This window comes from Nuphar pumila, chromosome 2 (assembly GCF_984573655.1).
Source record: "Nuphar pumila chromosome 2, dmNupPumi1.hap1.1, whole genome shotgun sequence".
Classification (NCBI taxonomy): domain Eukaryota; kingdom Viridiplantae; phylum Streptophyta; class Magnoliopsida; order Nymphaeales; family Nymphaeaceae; genus Nuphar; species Nuphar pumila.
The window spans coordinates 48,438,210-48,452,293 of record NC_143250.1 but is presented as its reverse complement, the minus strand read 5'-3'; the positions used below and the strand labels follow the sequence as shown (position 1 = coordinate 48,452,293).

General features: G+C 36.4%; 1 protein-coding gene across 1 annotated transcript in view; it reads right to left on the bottom strand.

The window, feature by feature from the left end:
- Window positions 1-300: 300 nt before the first annotated feature.
- LOC149845423 (F-box only protein) overlaps window positions 301-14,084 on the bottom strand; it is a 30,972-nt gene continuing 17,188 nt past the window's right edge. The window contains exon 2 of the mRNA XM_089997617.1: window positions 301-590. Within this exon, the coding sequence (XP_089853743.1) occupies window positions 470-590 (121 nt within the window). The 3' untranslated portion in view covers window positions 301-469. The remainder of the gene's footprint in view (window positions 591-14,084) is intronic.

Sequence of the window (14,084 nt, the reverse complement as noted above, 5' to 3'; positions counted from 1 at the left end):
GGTTGGCTGTTCAAATGCCATCATATGTAGGATGAATCATCTTACTGCAGCGGGAGAATCAGGGTAAGGACCATGGTTCAGACATGGATGACTTCAGAAGGAATGACAGAAATAAGGTATAAAGGAGAAACATTATATCTTAATGACATTAGCATTTCAGAAGCAAGATATCGTGCACTTCAGCCGTTCAGACTACTGAGGTTTCAAGTGCAGCAGAAGCGCAACAAAGATAAGCTCAAGATGCACAGTTTTTTTTTTTTTACTTTCTGTAGGCTTAGCGAGGAAAAGAGAGATCATAGATACATCGAAGCTCATAAAGTTTCATGATTAGAAGAAACACTAAGCAATGAGGTTAAAAATGTATCACATTACAGACAATGTAGATACATTTCATAACAGCTATTCAGACCTTTTGTAGATAAAAGTTCTCTTATTGTCCATGTTGCCAGATTTTGACAAGCAGTAAAACCTAGTCATCATACGAAACATGAAAATCAGTTTTGCACCCTACTGCATCAGGATCCTCTGCACCACAACAGTCATAAAACTTTGCTGCATAAGGGGGATCATCAGGTTTCAATTCGTAGTACCTCCAGCATCATAAAAGAAAATAGAAAAGCCAGTTAGCCAAAATAATATTATCACTATCAGTTAAGGTAAGTTTTTAAAAGTTTACAAACAGCAAAAATAAGGAGACAAGGACATATAGATATTCAACATTAAGATTTTAAGCAGATTGATAAACTCAAGTGTTGGGTGCGATACTGTTGAAAGGGTGGGGATGAGCCCGCTGAGGGATGGAGACTAACGTAAGCTACTGACTCAGAAATTAGCATATAAACCCACCATTGAACTGACACAAACAGAGTTTGAAAAGTCATTGTAAACTAAGATAAATCACAATCAGTTGATCAACAAACATTATCAAAGATTTCCACTGATTTAAAGCTGTACTTTATGAGTATGGACCATAATGTTTTTTTATGTTCTACTGCAGTATTTGTTGGGAATTGACTATGCGGAAGTGCGGATTTGGTGGGCTGAAGCGTGCACAGTTCCGCTTGGAATCGCCAAGGATGGTCTGACTTTCTCACAACCCTCTTACTTGCGGTAGTTCGCTGTAAACCGCAAAAACGGTATGTATCTTCGCTCATTTCCTTAGCATGCATTTAAATCCGGCTCAATAGAGCATTTTTTATAAAACTTTAAGGGGTTGGAATGGGGATCCATCCCTGAGAGAAATCCCTTCAACCCTAAGAGACATGACTATTGGGAGAGAGTGACCATTGGGGTGGCCACCCAACGGTCCTCTTATGGCCAGGACCTTACATTTCCCACTTGGCCATAAAGGATATCCTGCGTTTTCCGTTTTCATGTTTGTTCTTAACAGGAACCTTGCATACACACTTTTGAGTGATATTTTATTTACACAGCGTATGCAAATTTATACTCACCACTTAAACATACTTGAGTCTATCTAACTCACATGTCTAATAAAAACTTCCTCATTGACTACCTTGGTTAACATATATGCCATCATGTCACTTGAATGAACATAATCAAGTGTTGTTTCATTCTTCATAAGGCTTTTATAAATATTTGAGCCTTCTCCGACTCTCATGCCTTAAAGGCTATTTGTTTTCAATCAACTTCCATATCGTATGGAAGCAAATAATCCACCCTTATCATTTTTATATCATGCACTAAACAAAGGATTATTTATCTAATTAGGGGACATAACTCACATGCCATGAAATTACGATATTAGTTGTTATCCTAATCATCATACTTGTACTTCTCATGGACACGTGAAATTTTATATTAATCTCAAAATTTGTCATCCTATGCATAAAACATACTTTTCATAATATCTTAAGAATACCTATCTTCAAGATATAAGAGTTTTCATATTAACATGCATATTAAAGATTAAAATTTATTCATATACACTGGATTTTTCATGAGATCATGAGATTTTTTTTGCTAGCATTTCATCAACATGATCTAAGTCATGTCTATCTCACATAGATATATAAAAATTTTAATCATCCTTTTATCATAACCCCTACTGCAAATAATGCATCAAATTTATGCATTGAAAAATCTTAATAGATCAATCAAGCATATACTCTTATATAGAGTACCACAATCAAGCATATACTCTTATATAGGGTACCACCATGGTGAATTATCAGCATGCTTTTGCTCATACAATACATATCGACAACATTGTCTTATCTCATAATGAAATCTTCATGAATTCACATAACTTGGTCAATTGAGTTCTCTTATTACTCTTCCATGACCTTAAGACATCATGTGCCAATATTGCACATAGTCTATACCAAGTACGTATAAAATACCTTAACTTACCTGTAGCAGTTACATGCACATCACTTACCATTCTACTTGGTAAACCAAACTCCCATTATCCATGTGCATAATTCAAAAACAACAAATAAATCAACATTGTATGCATTCACCACATAAAAATATGTTCTTATCAGGCCGTATGATCATTTTGGATAGATAAATATCCAGATTCAAATCATCATGAATTATATCCAATTCATATTGCACACAATGTATTAGCCTTATGATATTCAACTAACTTTTCACAAACCTTAATCCATGATGATATTAATTGTGCTCTCATTTTTCCATGCATATCACTTTATCAAAACAATGTATTAGCCTTATGATATTCAACTAACTTTTCACAAACCTTAATCCATGATGATATTAATTGTGCTCTCATTTTTCCATGCATATCACTTTATCAAAACAAAACATCACATGTCAAACACATGTATCATTTCTTAGGATAAAACACAAGTCCCTTAATCAATTTTATATGAATTATATCCAAACTTGATGAGAGATTCTTTTTCTATCCCATCACAATGATTATGTCAAGCTATGAACTCATTTTTAAGACTCTTGACATATAAGTTAAACACATAAACCTTTAGATTCATATATAGATCTTAGAGAAAGTTCATTGGATTCAATTCATATCCAAATCCGACTTGAGATATTCTCATCAAGCCAAATAAGATACGCATCAAGTTTGTTTCAAAATACAACCATATATTATATAGAATTTGACCATTGTCTAAATTTATATAATTACCATCTAAGTCAAATGGACATACTACCATATCCAAACATAGAACATATCGACTTGATTATGCATTTGATTATGGGTCATGCAAGATTTGACTATGGTCCAAATCCATGTTATTAGCATATACATTCCAATAGATTCATATGGGTCATAAAAGTCACTTCATGCAAGGCTAGATAGCACAAAAAACCATGGGTTATATAAAATTTGATTATAATCTAAATCCATTATGTATGTGGATTAAAAAAAAAATCCAACACTCAACTATTCAGACCATAAAGCATAACCCTCAATATATATATATATATATATATATATATATATATAGTTTAATATCATTATCTTATTCTAGATTTTACGTATCCACATCAACTTGAGATATTATCATCAAGACATTCAAAATAGGCTTGATACAAGCACAAAGTTATGCAATTATATGGATTCGAACTGATTATATATCAAGTTCATTCATATGCTTAATTATGATTTGACTATAATCCAAATCATAATTTACACATTCTTATACTCAAAATTTATCCAGTTTTACCTTATCCAAATCCACCATAAAATCTAAACTAAATTGAATTCATGTATAAAAAGATCTAAGCATGGATCACCAATAAAGCATATTCAACAAAACATGTAAAACATATTCAATTAAAACATGCAGTGACATAAAGCAATCCTGAATCTCATACTGTCAACATGGATCCATATTTAACATGACACTCCTTTGATTCAATATAAATTTGGACCAAGACTATTCAAAGCACGTAAGAAAGTAAAATACAACATAATTCTATTATGCTTATCAGGATCCATCTCCAACCTGGATCTTAAAATATATTTAATGAGTTTTAACCTATGTCACATGGGTGCAGGTGCGGCTGAATTTCAATTTTTTGGACATGGGGACACGGATATATATATATATATATATATATATATATATATATATATATATATATATATATATATATATTTAAAAAAAATATCTACACTGTCTGGTAAAGACTGTGCTCAACACAGTTAAAAAAAATATATTTACACAGTCTGGTAAAGACTGTGCTCACAAAAGGTCGTGTAGAAAGAAAAGTTCTAGATGGAAATGGAATAGACTTAATTTTCCCAAAAATGCAATCTTTGCAATTAATGTCTTTTTTCTTACAAAATTTGTTTCCAAATGGAAAAAGATACATTTTTGAATAACTTGGATGTCAAAGTCTTTTATGTCAAGTTTCAATGCTTTTATCTTAGCCATAAGTACAAAAAGAGTTTGTAGGAAGGTTTAGATGATCCACAAAGTAGAAATCTCCCTTTCTATGGCCTTGCCCAATCCGCTTCCCGGATTAGAGATCCTGCACAAAGAAACCATTAGATGAGAAAGATATTTCACATCCATGGTCGGCAATTTGGGAAACCGAAAAAAGATTCAAATTTAGCTTTGGAACAACTCTTACTTTGGGAACAAAAAGGTTTTGAGAATTTTTAGAGTTAAGTGTTCCAATACTTGTGATTTTTAAAAAAGTCTCATCGACCGTAGAAACACGTGAACTTTTTGAATTGGTGCAAGCATCGGTTAAAGCATTTTCATGAGAGGTCACATGAAAGGATGTTCCAGAGTCTAAGATCCAAGAATACGTACCGAGTGATGATGTAGATGCAATGGCCGCACCCGATGTGGAGGAAGTGGCTTTGAGAATTTGTTGTAGAGCCATAGAAATTTGGTCAAGTGTTTCTTTGAGGTCTCTACTATTGCCTTCATTTTCTTTGTTGGTGGTAGATTCTTCAAGAGAAGCCACCTTAGGCTTGAATGTTCCATTTAGCTTTGGGCAAGCAGGTTTAATGTGACCCGGCTCATAACAATGATAGTATACAATCATCTTTCTTCCTCTACTATTGTTTTCTTGTTTTCCAAAGTGTGATGGTTTATAGGTTTTGACATGGTTGCTGGGTTTGGATACGGCAAGCACTTCATCAATGTTCTAACTCATGCCAAGCCTAGTTTCCTCTTGTGTGATTTCGGGTATGAAATCTTCAATTGGAGGAAAAATAGATCTATAGAGAAGTGATGACCTCACTTGCTCAAATTCGGGACATAGTCCAAACAAAAATTGGAACAATCGATCTTGTTCCATTTGTTTTTGTCTTAATTCAACATCTTCCATAGCTACCCATTTTTGTTCTAAAAGAGCCACATCATCCCACAATGGGTTTAAAGCACTATAGTAATCTTGTACACTTGAATCACCTTGTTTGGTGGTTCTAATTTTTTCTTGTAAAAAGTACGCTCTTGCAGGGTCTTTTTGGGTATACATACCCTTCATAAAGAACCAAGCCTCATTGGCTCGGCGAAATTTAGCTATGTTAGCACATACCTCGAGTTCAACATTGTTCATGAACCAAGCAAGGATTTTGGCGTGATTGCTTTCCCAATCTTCAACTTTCTTTTGGTGGTCTTCAATGGCTTTGAGGCGAGCAACTCCCTCAAGAGCCTTTTCTTGGCCTCCTTCAATCTTGGTGAGCTCCAATTGGGGTTCCAGAATAGAACCCATAACTTAACCCCAAAGTTTATTACCTTTGAGGTTGTTCTCCATTGTCGATGCCCACATCATGTAGTTCTTTTCATTGAGCTTGAAGGATAGGTCGATTTTGGATTCCATGATGTCACCAAAAGTGTGTGAAGGATAGAGACAATATATATGAAAAATGAATGTCACGCTTCTTCCTCTAAGAACCGAATGGCTCTGATACCATGTAATGAAGTATGCTGAAAAGTAAAGAATGCTAAGAGCATTCACAATGTCCAACAATGGACAAAAATAAAAGAAATAATAGCCAAGTCCACTATGGGACAATACATACACAACTTTAAGAAAAGCACTGACAAAAATATAAAATCTCTTTATTGAGAGAGAGAGCTCTCAAGCATAAAATATAGAAGGGGGTTCACCCTTATTTATACAAAAAGAATAGCCTCAAAAGAGGAGCTAAAAGGAGGGCCAAAAAGGGGCTCCCATAGTGTCGTTGGGAGCCTCCAACGACTCTATGGTGGGGCCCCTTTTTTGGCATGTGATGAATAAAATAAAATATAAAATAAAAATAAAGAAAAACCTAATCTAATAAAATAGTTGTTTATTAAAACAACTATGTGAAAAGACATAAATACTCCTATCGGGTATTATACATATATATATTTATAAATATAAATATATATACATATACATATCTATTGATACATATTTTAACAGCAGTCATATGAAAGATTGTGAGATTATGTACTTGAACATGTGATTATTCATTTTATGCTATAGTACATGAATCAGAAATGTGATATACAATTGATTGGTTCCCTATTACTCGTTTAAATATATCATGCTTTATCTCAGCTATGTTTTTCGTTGAATATTCAATTACATTGCATGCTTGTTATAAAGTACATTTGCAAAATCATAGTATTCTCTTACTCTGACTGGTTGTAGTTTGATTCAATTTATTTTACCATTTTTCATGAGGGGAATAAAAGAATCAGAGCAGTTGCGGGGTGATGTATGGGTCGTGATACATGAGTTATTGATGTTCCCAGGATGTTTAGAATTAGTTTAGTTAGTTTCCATTTTGTTATTAAAATGTTCAAAACACTTGGTTTATTATTAATTGTTATTAGAAATGAAATGAATGGTATTTGCTTCGATTATTCCTATGACGTGCTCGAGATCATTAACTTGGTTTAAATTGAATATTTCTGCTGTTTAAAAAAAAATCCTCAAAATTCGGGTTAGATTTCGGGTCGTTACACTCCTATTATCTCATGCGTCATAGGAGACATCACTCTCGAGCGTGCCTTGTTCGACCTTGGGGCAAGTGTAAACATCTTGTCGAGTTTCTTTTATGACGCGTTTGGGTTAAAGGAGATGAAGCCGACACCGATGACCCTACAACTGGCAGATAGATCAATCAAGGTCCCGCGAGGGATTTTTTAAGACGTTCTGGTCAAGGTGAAGGACTTCTACTTCCTTGTTGACTTCATCATCTTAGATATGGAGGGAGTGGATGAAGTGAGGCAGAAACCCATCATATTAGGTTGACCTTTCTTAGCTACTGCCAATGCATACATTAATTGCTGCATAGGTGCAACAGATGTTTCGTTTGGTAACAAAAAGATGAGGTTGAACATCTTCAACGTTGCGATGGGCCCTGTAGGAGCAGATACTTCTTTGCAGGTTGATTTAATCCAAGACCTGATAGAAGCAGAGCTGATTTGAACGTTGAGTGATCCACCTAAGGAGGAGGATGAATTACTCGTGGAAGATAGCCTTGCATTGATCGATTTATCGTCAGGAGAATTGCAGTGGACCTGACATTTTGATCCCCTCCTAGATTTGGCAAAGAAGCCTACCAGACCTTCAATTGAGAACCTTCCAGAACTTGAGCTAAAACCCCTACCCGCTTCGCTCATGTATGCCTTCGTAGGCAAAGATCAGATCCTACCAGTCATTATTTCAGCAGACTTACTAGCACTCAGGAGTGCCAGCTTCTTTAGGTTCTGCATGAGCATAAAGAGGCGATCAGTTGGTCTATGGCGGACCTCAAGGGGATAAACCCCTTCACTTATATGCATCGGATTATCATGGAAGAGAGTGTTAAACCCTCAAGAGAAATGCAAAGGAGATTAAATCCCCACACGAAAGAGGTGGTGAAAAAGGAAGTAGTCAAGTGGTTGAACACAGGGATCATTTATCCCATCTCCGACAGTTCGTGGGTGAGCCCAACCCAGGTTGTCCCCAAGAAGTCTAAGCTCACTGTTAAGATTAATGAGAAAGGAGAGAGCGTTCCCATGAGCACTACCACATGGTGGTGAGTGTGCATTGATTATCAAAAACTGAACAACGCAATGCGAAAAGATCACTTCCCGTTGTCGTTCATTGACCACATCTTAGAGAGACTCGTAGGCCAATATTATTTTTGTTTCCTGGATGGCTATTAAGGATATAATCAGGTGGTCGTTCACCCTAAGGACCAGGAAAAGACTACATTCACCTGTCCTTATAGCATCTTCGCATTCAAAAGAATGTCGTTTGGGATTTGAAATGCCCCGACAACATTCCAGAAGTGTATGATGGCTTCTCCTACATGGTGGATGACATCCTTGATATTTTCATGGACGATTTTTCGGTTTATGGCTCTTCGTTTGATGATTGTCTCCATAAGTTAGCAATAGTGCTTAAACGATGCATGGAGACAAATCTTGTGCTCAGCTAGGAAAAGAGTCATTTTATGGCCAAACAAAAGATTGTTCTAGGATACATTGTCTGATAAAGGGATCGAGGTCGACAAAGCCAAAGTAGAGTCCATGGTTGAACTTTCTCCACTGACCTCAGTACGGCAAGTGCGTTCATTTTTAGGTCATGCAGGTTTCTATCGGCGGTTTATCAAAGATTTCAGCAAAATCACTAGATCGTTATACAACCTGCTCTCTAAAGATCAGCCGTTTTTGTTCTGATGATGCCTGTCTGAAAGCATTTTTATCTCTGGAGGAGACCCTGACCACAACTCCTATTCTCCGATCTCTCGATTGGTCAGTGCCCTTCGAAATCATGTGCAACACATCTGATAATGTGGGTTGGAGTCATTCTTGGTCAGAAGATTGAACATAGATCTCATGTTATTTACTACGCTAGCAGGACCCCTTCCGAGGCCCAAATGAACTACACTACTATAGAAAAGGAATTGCTAGCCGTAGTGTTTGCATTAAAAAAATTCCGTTCTTATTGGGCTCTAAGGTCATCGTTTACTCGGATCATGCTGCCTTGAGGTATTTGATGAGTAAAAAGGATACCAAATCGCGTCTAATCCGCTGGATCCTTCTGCTAAAAGAATTTGATCTCGATATTCGAGACAAGAGTGGATGCGAGAATCTTGTAGCAGATCATCTGTCCAGACTGACGGTAGAGACATTCATTGATCAGAGACAGATTGACATTCCCAGATGAGCAACTTCTTCATGTTAAGCGTCTATCCTGGTTTGCGGATATCATCAATTATTTGGTGACTGGAAGGTTCCCTGTGCATTGGAACAAGAAAGAGAGAGAGCGTTTTATGGCACAGGTGAAACACTACTTCTGGGAGGATCCAGAGTTGTTTAAGCTATGTCCAGACAAGATCTCCAGACCAGATGATTCGAAGGTGCATTCTTGAAGAAGAGTTCGAGTCCATCTTAGCTTTTTGTCATTCCTTGGCCTGTGGAGGCCACTTTTTCAGTCGGAAGACCGCTGCGAAGATCTTTCAATCTGGATTTTGGTGGATGACAATACATTCAGATTCACATGAGTTTTGTAGGAGATGCTTGCGTTGTCAGCAAACGGAAAATATTTCTAAGCATAATATGATGCCCCTGCTCCCTATTCTTATTGTTGAGATTTTTGATGTGTGGGGCATCGATTTTATGGGTCCCTTCCTGCCTTCATTTGACAATGTTTATATCTTGGTAATGGTAGACTATGTGTTCAAGTGGGTCGAGGCCGTGGCCACTCGAACCAATGATCATAAAGAGGTGCTCAGATTCATTAAGCACAATATCTTTAGCAAGTTTGGTGTTCTGAAAACCATTATTAGCGATGGAGGTAAGCACTTCAAGAATGTACACGTTGTTTCCTTAAGAAGTATTCAGTACATTACCGAATTGCTACGCCGTACCATCCACAGACTAGTGGCCAGGTCGAGGCCTCCAACATGGAGATCAAACAGATTCTTGAAAAGACAGTCAGGCCAGACCAAAAGAACTGGTCACAGCGCTTTAACGATGCATTGTGGGCATATAGGACTGCTTTCAAGACTTAGATTGACATGTCTCTTTATCGATTAGTTTTTGGAAAACCATGTCATCTTCCTGTTGAATTGGAACACAAGGCCTATTGGGCAATCAATAAATTTAACTTTGACATGGCCCAAGCTGGCGCAAAACGGAAGCTGCAGTTGAGTAAACTCAAGGAGTTGCGAAATGATGCATATGAGAGTGCCAAAATCTACAAGGCTCGAATTAAGCATTTTCATGATAAGCATATTTTGAGGAAACAATTCGAGCAAGGTCAAAAGGTTTAGCTTTTCAACGCGACTCCAATTATTTCCAGGGAAGCTGAAGTCGAGATGGGATGGCCTGTTCATAGTCCAGGAAGTATTTCTGCATGGTGCTGATGATATTTTAGATCCTCGGACGGACGGGACCTTCAAGGTCAAAGGGCAATGGCTGAAGCCCTACATTTCAGATGTCGTCACCAGTCAGGACATCGAGGTCATTGACCTCGTGGATGTGTGAGGCAATGTGCAGTGTATGTATGTTGTACCACTAGTTTTAGTTACTTCGTAGTTTGTTATAGTCTTTTGCATATTTCTTTCTTTCGATTTATATGCATAAAGGACAGATCATATATACATTTTATTTTTTTGTGAGTTGTTATGAGTTGCATATAACAAGACAGGTTGGAATCTCTTCAAGAGCCAGTACAACGTGCAGTAGTAGGTGAGGTTCCATGGCGCATATCAGGTGACATCTATCACTTCCCTTATGTGTCCTTTGTTTCTTAGTATGCATTCATTCAGTTGCATTTAAGCACGTGGAAGTGTTACTGAGGACAATGTCATTCAAGCATGAGGGAGGGTGTAATTTGCACACCTAAATTTTTTCTTTCTATCTATATATATCTGCACTGATGAAAACTCATAAAAATTAGGCTTTTAAGAAACAAGTTAGAGCTTATATGAATGCTTTACATAATCAAACATTTTAGAAAATTTTTTAAGCCCCAAAAAATTTGACACTTTTTTTTATATTAATATGGAAAACGTGGTCATTTACGTGGATTTCAAAGAAATGGTGGTAGATGAATGTTAGAGTTTATTTTGAATCACAAGTATCAATAAGTACAGTTTTATTTTCGAAAAACCAAGCAAATGAACAACATAAAAAACAAGAACTTAAAAAGAAAAATGAGCATACTTTTAGTTGTTTGATGTCTTCATTACCCCCTAGTAGCTGGGCTCGGACACAAGTTGAAATGTTTGATTCCCATGTCGAAAAGGACAACGAAGGAAATCACTTCTTTATCTAAGTCAATGTTGGTAGCTTATTTTGTTCGAGCAAGTAGAGCTTGAGGGATGTTTATCAGGTTTGGGAGCCACCAGCCCGAAAGCTCGTTACATGGACTTTATAGAGAGCTTAAGAGATGTTGATATTGTAATTGACAAGAAGAAATCTATAAAAATAGGTCTAGTGACTCGAGCGATTAAGTCCGAGAGATATTTTGTATATGGTGCCCTAAGGTCATCTCGCCTGGGAGTCACTAACCCAAAACTCATTACATGAGTCACGAAAACCTGAAAATTTGATACAGTGCTCAACTGAAGAAGAAAAAAGTGTGCAAAATTGAAAAAGTGAAATTAAAAAAAAAAAAAAAAGAAAAAGAAAAAGAAAGAAAACCAAGAGCAATTCACTACTTAGAAATGTAATGAAATGGTAGGCTCCACGAATGCACTTGAATCTACTCAAAAGGAAGTATCTAAAAGATACTTTAGACAAGACCCATAAAAGGGTATAAATGGAAAAGCATAAAAATAAATAACACTTTATTTATGAGAGCAAAATGCTTAAAAAGCATTTAGAGGAATGAATTACACAAGGGGATGCACCCCTATTTATACAAGAGTATTAAAGAGAGCTCATAAGGAGCTCTCCCTTTCTAGTTGTTGGAACTAGTCCAACGGCTAGAATTCTAGCCGTTGGACTAGTTCCAACAGCTAGAAAGTTGGTCAAGTTCTAACCAGAACTTGACCAAACTAGATGTATCTAGTTCTAATAGAACTATATACCAAAAACAAAAAGTATAAATACAAAAATATATAATAATAATAATATTATTATATATGTGTTGTTTACATTTTAACACTCCCCCTCAAACTTACGGTACAATGAGTGAAAGTTTGTCTAAGAGGAAGTGAAATCTGGGAGCCGTGAGAGGCTTGGTGAAGAAGTCTGCTAATTGGTATTTTGACGTAACATATGACAGATCAATGGTTTCATGCAAGTACTCCTCTCTGACATAGTGACAATCAATCTCAATGTGTTTGGTGTGCTAATGGAAAGTCTGATTGCTTGCGATGTAGATTGCACTCTTGTTGTCACAACACATTCGTGAGGCTTGTGTGGCTTCAGCTCCCATATCAGCGAGCAATCGCCTAAGCCAAACAACTTCCATTGTGGTGGTTGTCATGGCTCTATATTCAACTTCAGTGGAGGAAAGAGAAATCTTTTGTTGCTTTTTGCACCTCCATGATATTAGAGATTCACCTAAAAATACACAGAAACCAGTGGTTGAATACTTATTATTAAGATCACCTCCTCAGTCAGCATCAGTATAAGCAATTAAATCTATTGGTGACGATACAGACAAGAAGAGTCATCGTGAAAGAGAACTCTTTAAATATCTAATAATACGTAAAACTGCTCCCATGTGAACAGAAGTGGGAGCATGTTGAAACTGGCTAGCTGTGTGTACAGCATGTGCTATGTCTGACCGAGTGATGGAGAGACATGAAAGTGCTCCAACAAGTTGTTTGAACGGAGTGGGATCATCAAGACCAAGGTTGCCAAACTAGGAAGCGGAGAATGATCCGGGAAGCGAAAGCGAAAAGCGAGGCATTTTAAAATTTATAGGAAGCGAGAAGCGAAATATCAATTTGAAAGAGAAATATGAATAAAAAATGAAGCAATATCGTAACTGAATAGGAATCGAACAAGAAACAAATAAAAACTAAAACAAAATTGATCATTCTTATATTTCATTATTTTTCGCTAAAAGAGTTAAATTTTTGTTAAAATATAACAATGAAGGTTAGCAATTTAAAGAAAGCACATGGGAAGTGAGAGAAAATACATGAAAAAAATGTGAGAAAAGCATATAGGAAGCATAGACTCTGCATGTGAGAAGCATAGAAGAAGTGTGGGGGAATCAAGATTCCCATGAAGTTTCGGAAGAGAGGAGTATCGCGCTTCTGAAGCGAGTTTTCGGGAAGCGAGCTTCCCACCTACCTAAGAAGCTTCCGGTAACTCTGATCAAGACGCTCTCTATCATCAATTTTCATTTTAACATTGACCACTTCTGAAGTGTCCACCTTCTTATTATCTGTAATGTCAGACCTGAAAACAATATAAAAAGCAAATTTAGATTGAGATATCAAATACCCACGAGGGGAATAAGCAACTTCTATTCCTAAAAAGTATCTCAATCATCCTAAATCGGACATTTCAAAATTAGTTTTAAGAAGAGTTTTGATATTGGTAACTCCCTGTTTGTCGCCTCAAGTGATATTCATATCATCCACATAAAGAAGAAGGATGATGATGTTAAATTATGTAATCTAATCATGCAATGTAATATATATATTTTATATATATAAGGTAAATACATATACATATATTAATATATATGTATATGTATCTACTTATTATATATATAAAATATATATTTCTAATTGTTTGCCGTAAGGGTAGTTTAGTCTTTTTACAACATATTCTTTTTAGAATATGTTTTTGTAATTTTCTTTTAATCTTTTATTCTTTTTTATTTTTGTTTCTTTTTATAAAAGGTGGAAAACACCCTGGAGGGGCCCACCATCTAGATGTTGGGCCCCTTCCAACGGTCACATTTGTGACCGTTGGAAGGGGCTCCAACGGCTAGAGGTGGAGCTTCTCCAAGGACTCCACCTCCTCTATTTAAAGGGGCTCTCCCCTTGTGTATTCCTTAAGCTTTTGGGATTATAGCCCAAGCTCCTTTTCAATCTTATGACTCTTAGTTTGTGTTGTGCTTTTTGTGCACAAGTGTTTCAAGTGTTTTTGTTGTGCATATGTGTACGCATTTGTTTTCAAGAATATTGTAATATTGCTATTAGTATCTTGTTGAAG